A 19,385-nucleotide genomic window follows, 5' to 3' on the forward strand; every position below is an offset into this window, starting at 1 on the left:
TTCTTGCAGAATTGCAATGTAGTCAGTGGGGTCGAGCCTGAAAATGGTGTCCAGAGAAGACTGGCCGCCCATCTTTCTGAACGCAGACAACACAAAAATGAATGCACACACCACAACCCTTGTACAGGGAAAGTTTAGACCTTTATGAATCAACGCCAGCAGGCACAAGGTTTTGCACTCTAAACTTTTAGAGTTACTATGCAAAAAAGCGGTGTCTTACATGTAGGATGGCAGGCATATATGGGTTAAAGGGACAGAGCGATTTCACACTCTATACTTTTAGAGTTACTATGCAAAATAGCAGTGTCTTATATGTAGGGTGCTAGGCATATATGGGTTAAAGGGACAAAGCGATTAACTCCAAAGGGGCAGCGATGGCGTAGAGGTAGAGCATCCGCCTCGCGTGCAACAGGACCGGGGCTGGTATCCTGGTGCCACGCAATTCTCTACTGGGTTTGAAAAAAATTCGCGTGTCGATGGAATTGCATAACCAGGCCTGGGGTGCGGCCTGATCTTGGTGACCAGAACCGACAACGCACTCCCTCACCAGAGCAGGATTTGGCCATCCTGGTGTAGTACTTGGCCACAACGTTGTATGATCAAACCAATTGACCCTCGGCCCTCATTCCCCAGCGGCTGCGGAGCAACTGACCACTGCGGCGGTCAGACCTGTGACGCAGCGGAGGGTGCTAAGAATCTCTGGCTCCGGACAGGCCGCCATTGGTATCTGAACCTAGCAACGTTTAACGCTACAACTTTATCTAGTGAGGCTAGCCTAGCAGTGCTGCTCGAAGAACTAGCGGGAATTAAATGGGATGTGATAGGCCTTGGCGAAGTTAGGAGGACAGGTGAGGCGTACAAAGTACTAAAGGACGGACACATACTGTGCTATCACGGATTAGAGGATAGACGAGAACTAGGTGTGGGATTCCTCATTAATAAGGATATAGCTGGCAACGTAGAGGAGCTCTATAGTATTAACGAGAGGGTAGCAGCTATAGTAATTAGGCTGAATAAGAGGTACAAGCTGAAAGTGGTGCAGGCCTACGCGCCCACATCCAGCCATGATGACCAGACTGTTGAAAGTTTCTATGAGGACATAGAATCGGCAATAAATCAGGAAAAATCACAGTACATTGTACTGATGGGTGACTTCAATGCGAAGGTGGGCAAGAAGCAGGCTGACGACCACGCGGTAGTCGACAATGGGATAGGTTCTAGAAATAGCAGAGGAGAGTTATTAGTCGAATTCGCAGATAGAAATAATTTAGGGCTCATGAATACCTTCTTCCGCAAACGAGAAAACAGGAAGTGGACCTGGAAGAGCCCCAACGGTGAGACTAAAAATGCAATCAACTTCATACTATGCGCTAAACCTGGCATCATTCAGGATGTGGCCGTCCTCAGAAAGCTGCATTGTAGCCACCACAGAATGGTAAAGTCTCGAATTAGCTCAGACTTGAAGAGAGAACGGAAGAAGCTAGTGAAGAGGAGGACCATTAACGAGTTAGCCGTAAGAGGTAAAGTACAGGAGTTTAGGATAGCGCTGCAAAACAGATATTCGGCTTTAACTGAGGAAGATGGTCTTGATGTTCATACAATGAACGACAATCTGACATCAATCATTATGGAGTGCGCAGTAGAAGTAGGCGGTAGGACAGTTCGACAGGGTACCGGAAAACTATCTCAGGTGACAAAAGATCTGATTAAGAAGCGCCAAAGCAAGAGGGCGTCTAACCCTACCGACAGAATAAAACTAACAGAGCTATCAAAGTTAATAAATAAGTGCAAGGTAGCCGACATAAAGAAGTTTAATATGGAGAAAATTGAGCATGCTCGCATGCTCTAAAGAACGGAGGTAGCCTAAAACCAGTGAAGAGGAAACTAAGCATAGGTAAAAAACCAGATGTATGCATTAAGAGACAAGCAGGGCAATGTCATTAGCAATATGGATAAGATAGTTAACGTAGCCGAAGTCCTACATAGACCTGTACAGTAGTCAATGTAATCAGAGCATTAATGAGAAAGACAGCAGTGCACAGCAATGCGTCATCCCGCCAGTAACGAAAGATGAAGTAAAGAAAGCCTTAGGAGCAATGAAAAGGGGAAAATCAGCTGGGGAGGATCAGGTAACAGCAGATTTGTTGAAGGATGGAGGGGACATCGTGCTAGAAAAACTAGCCACCCTGTATACGCAATGCCTTATGACCTCGACCGTACCAGAAGCTTGGAAGAATGCTAACATTATGTTAATTTATAGCAAAGAAGACGTCAAGGACTTGAAAAATTACGGGCCGATCAGCTTACTGTCGGTTGCCTACAAGGTATTTACTAAGGTAATCGTTAATAGAGTCAGGGCAACCTTAGACTTTAATCAACCAAATGATCAGGCAGGCTTTCGTAAAGGATATTCCACAAAAGATCATATTCACACTATCAATCAGGTGATAGAGAAATGCGCAGAATATAACCAGCCTTTATATATATCAACAGGGTGAGTTGTTGGGCTAGTTGGTGTTCGGATTTTACAGGCATATTTTTAGCGCAAAGGACGGGACGAGATACAGACAAGACGAGCACGGGCGCTACTGACAACTGCTTTATTGAAGAAAGATCGAGGCATATAAATACATATCTGGCCTGCGCCAGCGCTACCTAACAAGGAACTTGGAATCACAGCAGATGACGCGATAGGAAATTGATCTCAGCATTATACAAAACGACAGACGTGTCACTAACGCAGTTCTGACCCCCTTTCCTGATAAAGAAAGCTTCCAAAGTTTCACGGGCAGTTTTTTGACAACTTCTGCCAAGGATTGAAGCACTCCGGAACCGTGGCTCACACTTGGTGCAAGCAATGCAGTGGGCAACTAAATTCGTGCGTTCCTTATTGTAGATATCTTTAGCATGCTCCCGGAGTCGATCGTTTACGCAGCGCCCTGTCTGGCCGATGTACACCTTGCCACATGACAGGGGAATCCTGTACACGACGTTCATAGCGCACTGCACAAACCGTTTTTCGTGGTTCTTATGACAGCCCCTTTTTTTGTCTTCGCAAGTAATGCGGCGGCTCAGCTGAGCAAGTTTCTTAGGGGCTGAAAAAACCATAGGCACGTCAAACCTATTAGCCACCTTTTTCAGGTTGTGGGATACCTTGTGCAGGTACGGTACCACTTCCGGCTTTTGCTGACCATCCATAGTCTTTGCTGCAGATGTGCGCTTACCAGGATTCATTTTCTTGAGGAGCGTTTCCGCGACTGCCATCACGACCGACCCAGGGAAGCCGGCTGAAAACAGCCTACCCAATTGATGCTCAAAACTTGCCTGCATCTCATGGACACACGACTTCCTTAGCGCCAAATCCAAGCAGAGAGTTGCTATGCCTCTCTTTACTATTTTCGAATGAGAGGAGTCATACGGCAAGAGCTCTTTTTGTGCTCGGGGAGAATACGCCCAGCAGACGTGCTTTTCCCTGAACATAAGCCTCAAGTCTAAAAACTGAAGAATCCCTTCGACTGGAAGTTCGTAGGTAAAACTGAGCCCTCTGCCATGTAGTTTAAAATCATCAAGAACACACTGTAGTGTTCGCTCATTAGAAATGGGGCAGAGGTTGTTTAAAACAATTAAAAAGTCGTCCATAAAACGAAAAACTTTAAGGACTTTGTCATTGTTAAAATGATTAAAATGATCGTGTAAAGAGCGATCAATATATGATAAAAAAATGTTGCACAAGCCAGGGGTGATGCATGAACCAATGCAAATGCCCTTCTTTTGTAGATAAAACTGGTCGTCAAATTTGATAAAAGTGGAACGAAGATAAAATTCTAAAAGGCCTAAAAAGTTGTCTACCGTCAAACCTGCAGCATTCTGGAAAGCCACAGCACCATTTTCATCAATGCAATCTTTGACGGCAGCAAACAATTCAGGGTGAGGCACAGCATAAAAGAGCTCTTCTACATCGATAGAGAAGGCATACTTCACGTCACTATTCTCTTCAAAAAATCGAACTATATCGGTAGAGTTCTTCACGAGGAAGGGGTCATTTATCACAAGGCCATTCAACACCTTCAAAAGAAACTTACTGACACAATGCTGCCGCGTTGCAGGTGTTCTTTAGTGTTAAAACCCATAAACCGGATTCCCCTTTTCGCACTATTGTGAACGAAGGTGGTACATGGTACAGGAGGTATTCTGAGGCCTGAAGTGGGAACAGTTTGGAATAAGAGTGAATGGAGAATACCTAAATAATCTACGATTCGCTGATGACATTGCCTTGCTGAGTCACTCAGGAGGTGAACTGCAAATCATGATCAATGAGTTAGACAGGCAGAGCAGAACGATGGGTCTAAAAATTAACATGCAGAAAACCAAGGTAATGTTCAACAGTCTAGCAAGGGAACAGCAGTTCACAATTGGCAGCGAGAGCCTGGAAGTTGTGAATGAATACGTCTACTTGGGGCAGGTAGTGACAGCTGATCTGGATCATGAGAGGGAGGTAACTAGAAGGACAAGAATGGGGTGGAGCGCATATGGCAGGTTCTCGCAGATCATGAGTGGCAGTTTACCAATTTCCATCAAGAGAAAAGTGTACAACAGCTTTATCTTACCGGCACTCACCTAAGGGGGCAGAAACGTGGAGGCTAATGAAAAGAGTTCAGCTTAAGTTAAGGACAGCACAGCGAGCCATGGAAAGAAAAATGATAGGTGTAACGTTAAGAGACCGGAAGCGGGCAGAGTGAGTGAGAGAACATACGCGGGTTAATGACATCCTAGTCAAAATCAAGAGGAAGAAATAGGCTTGGGCAGGGCATGTAATGCGAAGGCAAGATAACCGCTGGTCCTTGAGGGTGACGGAGTAGATTCCAAGAGAAAGTAAGCGTAGCAGAGGGCGGCAGCTTAGGTGGGCGGATGAGATTAAGAAGTTCGCAGGCAAAGGGTGGATGCAGCTGGCAAAGGACAGGGTTAATTGGAGAGACATAGGAGAGGCCTTTGCCCTGCAGTGGGTGCAGTAAGGCTGATGATGACTGATAAAGATTAACTCCAAAATATTGTTCTGAGTAATAATTATGTTTCTGGCCTATTCTGGGTATGTTCACATTTGCTCAACAGCAAAAACGCGCATTTATGGTTGAGAAAATTTAATTTAAAATTATCGCTTCACGATTAAAACATGATTCAAATGCTAATTAGAACTGGTTGGTGTAGTTTTGAAGTAAATGATGGTGTAACATGGCCTCTGGGACCCATGCAGTACATTGTTGATGCACGCAGTACACTCGTCAAATCAGCCAGTGAAAGCAAACCTGTATTGCTCGGTTTTTTCTAGCTTATAAAAGCTGTTTTTGGTGGGAGTGGTCCTTGTTTTTAGTGTACTGTAGTCTGTCGGCACAGGGCAGCTTAAGACAGCTTGGATTCAACAAAGAGCATACTGTACAAACGCTGCTCTGTGTTGTCACTGTTTAAGCTACAAATCACTGCCAACTTGGGCAAATCGCATCCTTTACAAAATCTTTTTGTACAGGGGGTTCAAGTATGGTGCTGCCCAAACATCTGATGCAATTGTGTGAGGAAAGAAAGTATTTTTTGATTACTATATTTAGTTATATAATCAACACGCTTAATGAATGTGCCCAGCAGTTTTGCTGTGACAATATGAATTAGCCGGATAATGGACAAATCCCTTAACTTTTCAAGAATAGAAGGTGTGTTCATTATCCGAGGAAGTGTGGTTTTATCTCAGGGTTGTTTTTGAGGCTCCGAAATTTTTGAAAGGAAGTTGCCCCAGGATTTTTTTACAAATTGCAATGTGTATTCACTGCTTTTATCGCTTTGGAATTGCATTGTTAAATTAGCTATGATAAGTGCAATTGTAACAATTCATCTGCATACGTATGGATGTGAACATCCAAAAACGACATGGGCCATGAGGGACGTTTTAGTGGAGGGGTCCGGATTATTTTCCACCTGCTGGGGTTCTTGCATTTTGCCTCCATTGAAACGCAGCCACCATGGCCGGGATCGATTGAACACACATCCTTGTGCTCCCTAGTCGAGTGCCCTAACCATCGAGCCACTGCTGTGGTGCGGCAAGGATGTGGCGCTGGACTCAGCATGCCTGGTCTAAGCAGGCCTTGGTTGCACGTGGACAGTGTACCAAGCAAAGACCATGTGAGAAGCACTAGAGCAAAAACAGCTTGCCTTGGACTCCATTTCGGGGCACTGCAGCAACATTTGTGCCTTCTCTCTGCCTGGCCAGTCTTTCTTTGACATAGCATCCATTTGTGTAGTAGCTGCAAATGACTGGAAGTGAAAACATGTAAACATTTCATTTCAGTAGCTCTCCTTGAGAAAATGCAGCATTCACAAGAAGTACTGCTTGCAAATTTTTCTCTTTCAAGCACCAAGGCAAAAGAATTCTCAAGGGTTGTCACTCAGGTGAACCTTACTTATGAAATGCAGTACAGTACTCCACACTGTAAACAAGAGTCAACCCAAATGGGAGTTTAAATGGTTGATGCCACCCTTTATACTCCATATACGGAGACATTTACTCCACCAATGTAGAGTAAAATTTTACTCCCTGCACCATATAATGGGGTATAAAGGAAGATTCTTCTGCTTATTGCTCCCATTATTAAATCGAGTTTCTTGGTCTCAATGCACCCCAAGTCTCCAATGGAGTAAAAAAATGCCATTTTGCGCCATCCGCCCCGGTACCTAGCGTCTTGTCTACTTCTGGTCAGTCTGATAATGGTGGTGAGTGACGACCCCTTCGTGCCCAACGTTGCTGGATCTCTGCTCTCTTCTGCGCCTTCACGGGCACCTGCCGCGGTACAAGATATCGGCTTGTCGCTGTTTCTTGCTACAGTAAGCTACATAATTGAACTGCTGTTGTGAAGCCTCCAGTGCTCTATCCATACCTGACCTTTTGTTAGTGTCGTCACCCTGTTAGAGCCTCCGCTTAGGCCTAATTTTCTGAGCTTTTTTCAGTGTGGTTCTCACGGTGTGTTGCAGCAGATTGTAATGTGTAGCATGAACATGGAACTGTGATAGAACATAGTTTTAACGCTGAGCCTTTGATTGAGCTGATGAGGCTACATTTTTCCTCAGTCGCATCGAAAAGCCAAGCCTTAAAGAAGTGAATATGAAAGCAAACACTGCCATGCCAAACTACCTTCAGGGGTGTTTTCATTATCAATTTAATCTGCTCTGGTTCTTAGTCAAATATAGCGTGGTGCATGACCATTAAAATTGCCCCGCAACTCCTTTTCAGTTTCGAACTACTTATTCTAATGCTATATATCCCTTTATCTACGAACATAGCCAACCAAAGAAGCTCGTACAGCAAAAGCAGACGACTCCTCCCGCCTACGCCGCCGCTGGGCTTACAGACGGCGAAAAGAACGTGCGCCGTGGGGTCACATTAGGACAGCGCAGTTTCAAAAGTTAGATTGCCGGCGGCCCCTGCAGCTATTGCCCGTTTCCGCCCCTGGCACTGCTGTAAGAATGAGCCCGAATGAGGATAAACATGACGCAATTTTTGGGTTCCATTTCTGTAGGCAGTAAAAAAATTTACTCGCCTGTCACCCTAAATACCTCCCTTGTAGAAGGGAGTAAGTAAAATACACCATTTATATGAATTAAGTAAAGCCTCCTTTAGGGTGTACGCTAGAGGACAAGCCATTTGCTCCATTTGGGCAATTTTTTTTTGTTAAGTGTAGGCAGGAATTAGTCCATATGGGAGTAAAAAGGGAGTAAGCCATTCTCTAGTGCACCCCCTTTTAGGGGCAGGATATTATTCCCAAGTCTCGCGGTAGATTTTAATCGCTAAATATACGGAATGCTTATTCTTGGCGGCAATGCCCTCCACAAAACTGCAGTTAGCTATGGAAAGAGGCTTTTAAACGCAGCACCGGAGGTTTTGCTGTTACCAAATAGAGAAGATTGAAACCTTTGTTAAAATCTTCGTAACTACTGGGAGAATAAGAACGGAAAACTGGGCGAGTTGGTGCGGATTCATGTTTAACTGCGCAAACAAACGAAGACAGAGAACAAGAAGGCACGACGCGGGTGCAGACTATCAGCTGATTTTTTATTCAAGGAAAAAAAGCCTATATATGTATCTTCAGCCCACGGTAAGACAGGCTAAAAACACAAAAACGCAAAGACTATCATGCACGATCTTGGCGCATGCAATGTGGTACCACTGTGAGCACACACCTAAAACGCAAACTCCGCATCGTCAGAGACAACATAGAAACAGCAAACCCACAGGCACATTCCTATCAGGCTAACACTCCATACTGCCTGCTCCCACTAAAACTGCGCGAAAAGGATATCTCCCTATCAGGCCTACAGATGGTGATGCTACACAGTAATCGGATTGTTTCTTAATCAGGTAAGCTTCCACCAACTCCCTGCATACCTGATCCCAGTGCTTAAATAAGACACTGATCTTGTTCAACCGTGCATAACAATCTTTGCAACCTTTGCAGTGCAAGGCAAGATTAGAGGAAGCCCTGATCGAGAAAAAATCTGATTACTGTGTAGCATCACCATCTGTAGGCCTGATTGATAGGGAGATACCAGTATGGAGTGTTAGCCTGATAGAAGTGTACCCGTTTGCTGTTTTTATGTTGTCTCTGGTGATGCGGAGTTTGCTTTTTAGGTGTGTGTTCACAGTAGTATCATGTTACATGCGCCAAGATAGTGTGTGATAGTGTCCGTTTTCGTGTTTTTAGCCTGTCTTACGCGGGCTGAAGATACATATATAGTCTTCTTATCCTTGAATAAAAAATCAGTTGATAGTTGATTCTCTGTCTTCGTTTTTTGCGCAGTTAAACATGAATGACTACTAGGAGTTCGCATGTTTTGAGGAGGCAATTTATTTGCGCTGCCAACCATAGGTATTCTGTTTTTTTAGCGATGGAAATCTACTTGGCCAGGGCTTGGTCAGCACATGCTGCCCCTAAAAGGGAGTGCACTGGAGAACAGCTTACTCTCTTTTCACTCCCAAATAGGCTAATTTCCCAGCTGAAAATGTCCATTGTTTCCAATTGGAATTCAAACTGGTATTAAATGGAGCCAGTTGAGAGCAACTTGTCCAACTGGTCTTGCCAAGTGGCATTAGCTGGAACCAATTGGAGTTGCTGGGTTCTAATTGGCAGCAGCTTGACCTGCTGGTCTTGCCAACTGATGTTAACTGGAACCAGCTAGAGTCACTGTGTTCCAATTGGCTGGCTTGTCCAACTGGATAAATCCAATTGGTTCTTGAGATTCCAGTGCATTACAGAGGCTTCAGGTGGGTGGTGTCACAGCTACACATTGCTCATTATTGACATACAACAGTGAACTAAAGAGGTGTCTGTTAAAAAGATATTAGCAGCTTTACCTGCTGAATGGTTTTTATCATTTCCACTACCACCGCAGGCGTGAGTAAATGAAATAAATTTCACTCAACGGACAAGCGTCACTGGCTCCAGCAGGAGGGTCCCATTAATGGAGTATATAAGTGGAAGCAAAAGTGTGTTCTGTGGATATGTATTGAGCTTCTGTTCCTTGTGTGTGATGCTTTTGTGATGGTTTGTCTGGCTTTGCTTCCCTAGCAGTGCAATTCTCATAATTTCAGTTTCCTGTAAAATGTTGGCACAAGACAGGATGTTCCCCAGTGGTCCTGAGAGAAAATCTAAGTGGTTCCAGTTGGAACCAATTGATTTTTGATGCCACTGAAACCAATTGGAATCAATTGAAAGCATGTCCAATTGGTGTCCAAAAACCTAACGTGCCCCGGTTGGAAAAATTCCAATTGGAACCAGTCGGAAGCACGTCCAATTGGTGTCCGGAAACCTATCTGGTCTCAACTGGAAAAATTCCAATTGGTACCAATTGACTTTTTCAGCTGGGTTGTGTTTAGAGCGAAGGAGATGTAATGTTTTATTCTGCACACATACTATTTTGTAAACAACCTCTTTATGCTCAGGCACATTGTTGCGTAGTGATGAGAAACCCATTGTGTGTAGTTTTTTTATACGGTGGTTCATTTTTGTAGTGATCTTCTTATATGCCTAATTTGGATGCCCGTGATTATTGAATAACCTTCATCTTCGACAGGGAGTAGCCCTAGACCATACCATAATGCCCTGGTTAGCCATGGATTTATATGTAGCAGCTTGCTACCTCTTCATGATCACTTTCGTGCCTCTTCATGATGAGAGCACCAAAGAAACACTTTCCACAGAATATTTATCCGCAGTTTATTGAGGCACACACACAATGTTAGCAGGGGTCACCCTCTTACGGATCAACACAGGGGACACACATATTATCAACATATTATGGTAACTGTACCCGTTCATTCAGTCAGGCAACTCAAATCAGGACAAACACGCAATGTATATACAAATGGTGGAAGAAAATATGTATGTGCATCACGCAGGGACTTCAATGCAGTGGACATGCTTTTTATCTTGAGGCAGACTTTTGTTGGCATTGATTTGTTGAGGAACTTGGTTTGGCATGACTGGCTGCATCAGTAATGCAATGCATGCTGTGGAGTTTTGGCAAAGCCATTATTTCTAGTGGCAATAGAAGAGAGAAAATCAGAACTCATTGTAGGCAGCTGCTGTTTCAGCTGAAAACATTGTTTAACTGACATGCCCAGTGCCACTCAACACCTAAGCCTGCAACCTTTGAGAAGGAATTTTCCAAAGTTAAACTGCTTCAGTGCTGTCAAGACAGCTGAATTTAGGAGCAGGCTGAATGAAATTTGCAACAATATAAACAGCTTCTGTTTTGTTAGACACAAGCTCAGTGCCCTCATTGCCTCTGATTCATCCGTGTTGAACACGAGAAACAAAAAGGTGTGCAAAGGCCGTTTCAGTGCTTTGTATTTTAAAAAAGTTTTGTAATCAGTCAGAATCTCTCCAACTTACGATCTCATGATTTTTGCTTTTGATAACACATTTTCTGAGTGGAGAAGATGAATTTGTAAAACTCCCGCAGACCCCAAAGGCAACGATAAATGGGGCACCACCTATGAACAAACATGAGCAGCATGCACACCTTCGAAAAAATATATTGGGCAAAAAAATGTGTCAAACTAATCATCTCAACAAAATTTCAAGGGAAGGGGGGGTGTATGAAAGCACCTGTGTGGAATGTACAGTTTGGTCAGATTGCCTTATTACTGCATCACCTAATTTTCTCACTGACTTCAGCAGTATATGTTCCCTGATTAGTTAAGTCTAAAGTATTAAAGGTCTGCTCAGATTTGATACAAAAGAAATAATAATTATTGGTTTTGGGGGAAAGGAAATGGTGCAGTATCTGTCTCATATGCCGGCGGACACCTGAACCGCGCGGTAAGGGAAGGGATAAAGGAGGGAGTGAAAGAAGAAAGGAAGAAAGAGGTGCCGTAGTGGAGGTCTCCGGAATAATTTCGACCACCTGGGGATCTTTAACGTGCACTGACATCACACAGCACACGGGTGCCTTAGCGTTTTGCCTCCATAAAACGCTAAGAAATCCAAGTAGAGTTTAAGGACACATGGAAAGGAAGTAGTACAGCACAACATAAAATCTCATGTTAATGCATTAGTCACAGCTGCATGGACGGAATGATTAGTTTCATGGAGGACTACAGTGAAAAGATGACAAGGAACACGGTTACAACACTGACAGTGCATGAAAGACAAGACACGACATCACAGACGATGGACTGTTAAATAAGTAGTGTGCCAACAATGTGTAGCGAACTGCATTAGTGAACAGGAACATGGTTTCGCTTCTTGTAAAAGTCAACACATATTTTGGCACTCCCATCACATATTTTGCACATGAACATTCTGATACGTATAGACTGCAGAAAGGAACAGAGTATGCAACCACAGGAAAACAACATGGGTACTGTGGCAACCACTGTCAAGCTGCACCCGAAGAATGGAACACACGCAAGACGTGGATTCCAGCAAATGGCACTGCTAAGCACCATTCAGCAAAATGCAGCAGCTGGGTTCTGTTTCAACTGCTGATAGAGGACACAGCTTATTTCTTCCTTGCTGATCAGACCAACTGGCTGTCTCAAGGCTTCGGAATAGGCTAAGGCAGTAAAGCCGCCATTTTGCAACTACCAAAGCACCACTGTTTAGCGACATCTGCTACCAAGAATGCTACACAGTTGTAATGCGGACTCGTCTTCCAGTGCTTGCAACAGTCTTGTTTGTGTAACTTCATCAACAAAGACAACATTGTTGCTTCATACAGCCACTGGGTCGCTATTCAGAAAGCCGAAGCCAACATTTTTCGATTGAAATAATAAAAAACTTGGCATTATGTGAAGACTCCTGTGGGAGCAAGAAAAACCTGAGTATTTTGTTTCTCACTGTTACCAAACAACAGAAAAAAACTGCATGCACACAATGCATGACATGATATGAGCATGTTAATATCGACTCGTGCACCAGGATACCACCAGGACAGCATTTAAATAGACAGCACTGCATAAGTAGTCGCCTGCAACTGCTTGTTAGTGTCACTTTCATCACCTGACTCGTAAGAAACTTATTATGGTTCAGTTTTGCCATTTCTCTGCTAATCTTCCGACTTCTGTCCTCCTCCCAACACCTTTCATACCTACATCATGCCAAGTGCAATTACCAACTTGTTAGGCTTAGCAGTTAGGCCTAGCAGTCAGGCTTAGTTCATAGCTGCAATAGGCAGCTGGTTACTCATCATTTGGAGCCAACTACATCTGGTTTTTCATCATGCTGCAGTATAATCGTGTAAAAGCACAAACTGTGTACAAAATAAGGGTTTTGTTAGTGCAGTTAAGAGGCAGAATCGTATGTACAGCTCTGCAGAAGCAAAAACAATGTTCACAGCATGCCCATCACTGGGCATGAGAAAATGCATCACTCCTGCTTCTCAGACACACAAACTATGTACAGGATATTTTTATAGATGGCCGCGCTTGCACTGGAGCCTTGAATCCTCTGCGGACGTGCGATGTCAGTTCACCAGAAGTTAGTGCCTGAAGCATCCGGCATGTTATTTGTTACAGAATTGCACACTGAACCTTATTCTGAGCTCTTCATGTGCGTATGAGCCCTGTGAATCCGGGTCACAGGCTAGTTGAGCTTGGCACAACGAAACACAGGTGGCTGGCACATAGCTGTCTATTTGCTCTTCACAGACCTCATTCAACAACCCAATGTTAGTAAATGCCACTTGGATACAATCCACACCAAGCTGGTAGCAGCTTGATCTCGCTTTGCATGCAAGCAGATAAATGGCAGTTCTGATCTGGAGTCAACATTATGGGATCAAGCACCCGGGATGTCTCTGCACAGCGCACCACAGCATGGTTGACTCTACGTGATCCGTCAGAAGATGCACTGTCGACGAGATAGGAAATGATTTCAAGGCGCAACGGTTGAAAAGATGACTGCACTGGTTACCACCAAGTTTGCAGGCCGCACTATTGTCTTGCTCCGTCAACTTCAGTTTGTGAGCCATGAGAACATTCTCAAATCTTCAAAACTTGGCCGTTGACTGGCTGTGCCACTGATTACAGCATTCCTTCAGTATTCTGCTCAGTGCTGAAATATCTGCACATATTGTCACCTGTGCTGACGTACCTGATGCATCGCTCCCATTTGACCTCTAGTCTGTTCTCACCAGATCTGACACTGACAAAAGTGCAAGCCTGCAGAGGCATTAGGAAGCTAAAACATGAGGTCTAGAGCTTTAGGGCATCTCTGATGCATTTTCCGTATTGGCACTCTGGAATCAGTGAGCATGCCCTGAGCAGCACTTTCAGGGTGAATGTAATAAGCAGGACCTGAATAGCAACAAGCAAACTGAGTAACTAAGTGTGAAGCCCTAAAGTATCAAACAGGAGTACAGGAGTGTTGTGAACCACTCCAAAGCAGTGGTCTTTGTGTCAGCAGGACTTTGCATCCAGTCAAAGTTCTTTGCTCGAGAGCACCACGCACAAGATAGCCCCAGCTTCTAGTTTGACAGCAAGGACAGTTGCAAACATTGCACTCTACAATCAGCATCGCTGCATATGTGCACCATTTATGCGCCAGTCAGGAATTAGCAGCTTGGCTGAGGCCAGGCCAAGGTTATGGAGACATTTATACAGTTCTTTTGACCACTAGGCCTCCCAAGCCATGAGGCCATCAGTCTGCATTTCAGCTCAGAGGCTTCCATGAGCAAAATGAGAGCAAGTGATGAGTGGTTCCTTTTGGTTCTGCAGACTTGAGACCAAAACATCTCAGTAGCAGAGCAGTCAGCAAGCACCAAGTTGACCAACTTCTTCTGGAAGGGTGGCACAATGATGGGCACAAGACACTTAAAAAAAGAAAGCACACATCATCATATGTTGACTCCAGATGCGGGAGGCCCAGTGGTCGTGGCTGGGCTGCTAGGATGTGATGACTTCAGCTCGAGGAACTGGTATGGCACGTGGTATGTCTGTCCCTTGTATTCGACCAGTAAGTGGCCACGCCTTGGTGACGCTCCCACAACCACCACAGTTTCACTCTTGGGCAGCTTCACCTCCCCTGCCGACTCTTCTGCAAAGACAGGTCAAGAGCGCACGTCTCAGGATTAATATGAGCCACAAAGCAAAACCCCACCAGATAGTAGACTGCTAGTGTGGCATTTGTTAAAAGTGGGCAAGCCATTTTTCCATTGACAAGCTTTTTCTGGGATGTGCCTTCCTAATGCTTCTTAACTCCGAACTCCTGGAATTACGTGTGCATTGTTCCTTCTACGAGGTGCTTTAGGGCAAGTGCCACGAATACTCTGCCACGTGACTTGCAGCAACTGCACCCCTGGCAAGTGGCACAGGTGCTTTTAGCAGAGGCTGTACATCATGGCATAAGTAGTGCAGTGAGTAAAGGCCTTATGCTAGAAATTCTCATACTGTGTTTCTGAGTTTATCAAAAGCGAAACCAGCTGTTTTCAAAAAGAATGTATAAAAGCTGCTAAAGTAGTACAGTACAATCTCGTTAATTCAAACTTCACGGCACCTGGAAAAAAGCTTCAATTATCCGAAGTTTGAATTATCGAATGGCCTCGAAAAAACTAACAAGAACCATTTTCATTACAGTATATAACCATATTTACTCACGTAAACGAACCTACTCGCATAATGAACCCACCCACCCACAATTTTTGCGTAAGAATTTGAAAAAAAAAAATGTCAGTCGTTAACGCTTCCCTTCATTTCACACCGTCATGGTCTAAAACGCATTTCTTGGCAGTGCGCCAAGATGATACGCAGCAATAACATCACGGTGTGTTTACCTTTTGACTTTAGCTCTAGCAAGGGGGTGAAGCGAACTTTGCAGAGTGCCAGCGCTTGTCCAGTTGTGCAAGCCTCGTTTTCAGACCCACATGGAGCGAATGTGCGCTGCGGATTTTGAGTGGCGCAGCGAAACACCGCCGCCGCGCAGCACCACAAGCAGCGGAAAATGGGCGGCTACCACCAGACCACTGCCGCCAGGATTTAGAAACGGCGTGTTTCCATATGCTTAGTGAAATGCTGAAAAGAATAGCTGTGCATTTACAATTAAGCTATTATTTATTCAGTGAAGACAAAGAGGACGAATTATTCTGTAACCTATTTCTGAACCAAAATAGTTAACCTGTTCGAACCTGCAGCGCTTCCTGACGTCAACCGATGCATGGTGGCTAAGCCTAGCAGCTTGGAAAGTCCAGAAGCATTCTGAAAATTTGGTGAGTTTCACCGCTAATATATTTTCGTATTGGAATGTGCCCACGGGTGCTCCCGTGTGCGGCAGCTGATAGCGGCTGGCGATAATCGGAGGCCGCAAGATAGTGCTATCGCGTTCTATTATTAAAGGCCAAGCGTAAACGGCCTCCAAGTTTTTTTTTCAGAAATGTGATGTGGGGGGTCGACTTACAATCGTGCAAATATATATGCGAGCAGTGAAGGCTTCATGGTCTTGACTGCAGCACAGTCAATGCATGATATTGCTTCAATGGCCCATGTAATGGAGCACTCACCAGGGTAGTTCATCTTCATCACTCGTGTCTGTGGGTAGCCCAGCTTTGTGTTACCACTGACGGTGTACGGACGACTTGGTGGCACAGGTGGTGGCCGCTCCTAAACGAAAAAAGTTCACAGTCAAGCCGGGAAAAAATTTTTGTTTGGAGGTTGTCAGCCCTGTTAAATAAAGTGCAGGACTTCAGGATGTAATAAGTAAAGAGGGACTTGTAGCTAGAACAGCAAAATGCCCACCACCTCGGCCATTCTTTTTTTAGTTTAGCAGATTTCAGTGTACGACGGTGTATGTCTGTGCAAAGTCGTGGGCATGTGGTGAAATGCGATCACAGATGACACCACCTTTGGATTTATTCTGGGTGTATCAACCCGGAAATATCAGCGAACTATTCCGTATTGATGCCAGGTCACCACCAGTCAAAGCCCATGCACTATCAAAACTCACCCCTGTGATAAGCCTGATTGTGGGCTAGTTACAGAAGTTTAGGAAGCAGAGGAAAAATCTGTACACCCATCTCCACTTGAAATGCACAAGCTGGTACGATTGCACATACCATGATTTACAGCAAGAAAGTGATATCCAGGGCAGGTGTCAATAGTTTATGACAGCAAAATGCACTGCAATAGGTAGCATGAAACACTTGAAAGCGCTAAAGAAAAACCTATGTACTTAGCACACTGGATAATTAGTTTGGAGCCATTGCCGGCTGCACGCTGCTCATTAAAAAAAATTACGTTTGATTTTCGTAGTTGGGTCAAATGCGAATTAGGTCACATCAGTTTTCACTCCAGTTCTAGTGTTTGGATCCATTTTTCACTGACGCATAGCGATAGTGGGTTAATGCCCATACATGCGGAATTGGTCAGTCTCAACTTTACATTCATAGATTCCTGGAAGTTCTCGTACCACTCCTGATGCAGTGGTTAAGGGATGCACCACTGCCCTGCGATGGCACATGCTGCCATTGGTGGAGCTTGTGAGACCCAGGTAACTATTCCCAAGCAACCTCCCACAACCAATCATTAATTTAACTGCACCTGCCACAGTGGGTAGTTTGCTCACAATCGGGTGGGCAGCTGGTTGCCAGATGTATATATGTACACCTGGCCAGGTTGCCCATAACCCGGTGGGCGGGTGGCAGATTGCCACCTGCCAGAAGCAGGGTTCAGACAAACAAACACACAACCGATAAATGCGGGAAGTGGCCACTATAAGTGCTAGTGCACTAAAAGTACCGATTATGACTTGTGACAGGCATGTGTTGCAGACACAGCTGTGGAGGCAGGTTTGCGCATGTGCGCACTGTGCTGCACGTGCACAAACAGCCTGACTGGTCTGCAAGGTGACTACAGCACGTACCAAGTCGAGGCCAAATAACGAGCAGGTCTGCTGGATGGTCTTGTTGTCACACCGCTCCATTTCTGGTGGCGGTGTTCCTGAGATTGGCTGAGGCCGTGGTCGGCCCTGGACACCGACTCCTGCTGGTGCGACTGCTGGCTGTGTCCTGCATTTAAGGGGAACACTTGTTGGATAAACATTTTTGCCATATGCACAATAAATGCAGAAATTATTTATAAGACGAAGGATCGTTTGAATGATTTCGTCTTATCTTTGACTGTGTTCACCGTCTAGTTTTGGTTTTGCTTCCTCATTCAGCAACTATGTGTGCAGTGTGTGTGCTCTGGCATCTATATTCGCCATCATCAGCAGCACCAGTTGCAGCCACCTTTTCCTTGCAGATTTCCTAATTCTGTCCATTCTCTTACCCTAATGGACCTTCCATTAAAGGAATGAAGTAGATTTCAAGAGAAGGCAAACGCAGCATTCTTATTGAAAAGGATCATTTTGCTAATCATTGCATCAACTGTCAATTTGCACCTGCACACACAATTTTCACCACTGCACATAATAACATTAATAACATAATGGCACCAAAAGAAGACACAGCAATGTAGTACAGTTTTGTTGTGGTTCTTCAGGTCTATTATATCTTACCAACTGCCGTACAGCCATACATAATAAGCTAAAAAAAAACCAATTTCTTCACATATATTTTGCTTCTGGCTGGATGTAAGTTTGTGATTGAAACTTTTTAGTATCTTAAAGGGCAGATAAATGATTACCGTATAAACGCGTGTAAGGGCCGCACTTTTTTTCCCAGATTCGGCGGGCAAATTTCGGGGTGCGGCCCATACACGCGATTTTTGAAAGAAAATTTTTTTTTTCAAGTGAAAGCAAACCAATCTGGAATGCGCGGCATTTATTTACCATTCAGGCATCACTCACGGAGTCTTCAGACTCCGAGCTGGTGCTGTGTTCAGGTAAATGTTCAGCCCACAGAAAGTGGTCTTCGGTCCCGTCTAAACTGTTTGAAATTCCGGTCACTTTGAAACTCCGGGTTACAATGTCGGTCGACATGGAATTCCACGCGGACAAAATCTATCCAAGCACAGTCGCGAGCGGTGCCCTCTTAAGCCAACCGTGTCGGCGTCTCGTCGTGATTGCCATTGGCCATCCATTCCGAATACTGCCTTTGAAATTCAACCTTAAAAGGCCGATTGACGCTTACATCCAGGGGTTGCAGCATGCCGGTGAGGCCGCCCGGTATCACGGCTATGTCTGTGCAGATACCGCGTAGGTGTTCCTTAACCCTACCCGTCAAGTGACCGCGGAAGCTGTCCAAGACGAGGAGTGATCGTCAGGCCAGCATGGCGCCTGGGCGCTTCTCCCAAACGCTTTTTACCCAGTCGAGCACAAGCTCATCGTCCATCCAGCCCTTTTCTTGGGCGCGAACTACAATTCCCTTGGGGAAAACGCCTTTAGGAATCGTTTTTCTTTTCAGGATGACATAGGGGGGCAGCTTCCGCCCATCCGCGGTGACGCACAGCATAACGGTACACCGTTGGCGCTCCGCGCCGGTTGTCCGCACGTTCGCTATCTGCGAAAATATATAGTTGTGCTCACGACGCAGACCGATGGCATACTTCTGAAAGCTGAGCACCTTGTCGGTGTAGTCGGGGGGCAGCCGCTGGCACAGCGTGGTCCTTCGCCGAAATGATAGGCCCTTCCTCTTCAGAAATCTTCGTACCGAGTCGGCACTAGCCTTGAAGTCCTCTTGCGGTATGCTTTTAGCACGCGCCAAGGCTTGTGCCCTCACGCGCAGCATGTCCGTTGTCAACGCGTAGCCGTTGTTCCGCACTTCCATTGAATAGCATAGCAGCTCTTCTTCTAGCTCAGGAAATTTGCATGGCTTGCCTCGGAAAGCGCGCTTTTTGGAGCTGGTATTCTTCTACGCATCCCTTTGTCCTCACCACCGTCGGACACACTTCTCGTCCACGTCAAATTTTCTGC

The 19,385-nt window shown here is 45.1% G+C and overlaps 1 protein-coding gene across 5 annotated transcripts in view; it reads right to left on the bottom strand.

Moving 5' to 3' along the window:
* Positions 1-10,244: 10,244 nt before the first annotated feature.
* dachs (unconventional myosin-IXb-like dachs) overlaps positions 10,245-19,385 on the bottom strand; it is a 487,807-nt gene continuing 478,666 nt past the window's right edge. For all 5 annotated transcript variants that reach the window (XM_077635211.1, XM_077635214.1, XM_077635212.1 and 2 more), the window contains 3 exons: positions 17,394-17,538; positions 16,036-16,135; positions 10,245-14,576 (listed from right to left, as the gene is read on the bottom strand). In XM_077635211.1, the coding sequence (XP_077491337.1) occupies positions 14,377-14,576; positions 16,036-16,135; positions 17,394-17,538 (445 nt within the window). In that variant the 3' untranslated portion in view covers positions 10,245-14,376. The remainder of the gene's footprint in view (positions 14,577-16,035; positions 16,136-17,393; positions 17,539-19,385) is intronic.

The sequence above is a fragment of the Amblyomma americanum genome, chromosome 8 (genome assembly GCF_052857255.1).
Source record: "Amblyomma americanum isolate KBUSLIRL-KWMA chromosome 8, ASM5285725v1, whole genome shotgun sequence".
Classification (NCBI taxonomy): Eukaryota; Metazoa; Arthropoda; class Arachnida; order Ixodida; family Ixodidae; genus Amblyomma; species Amblyomma americanum.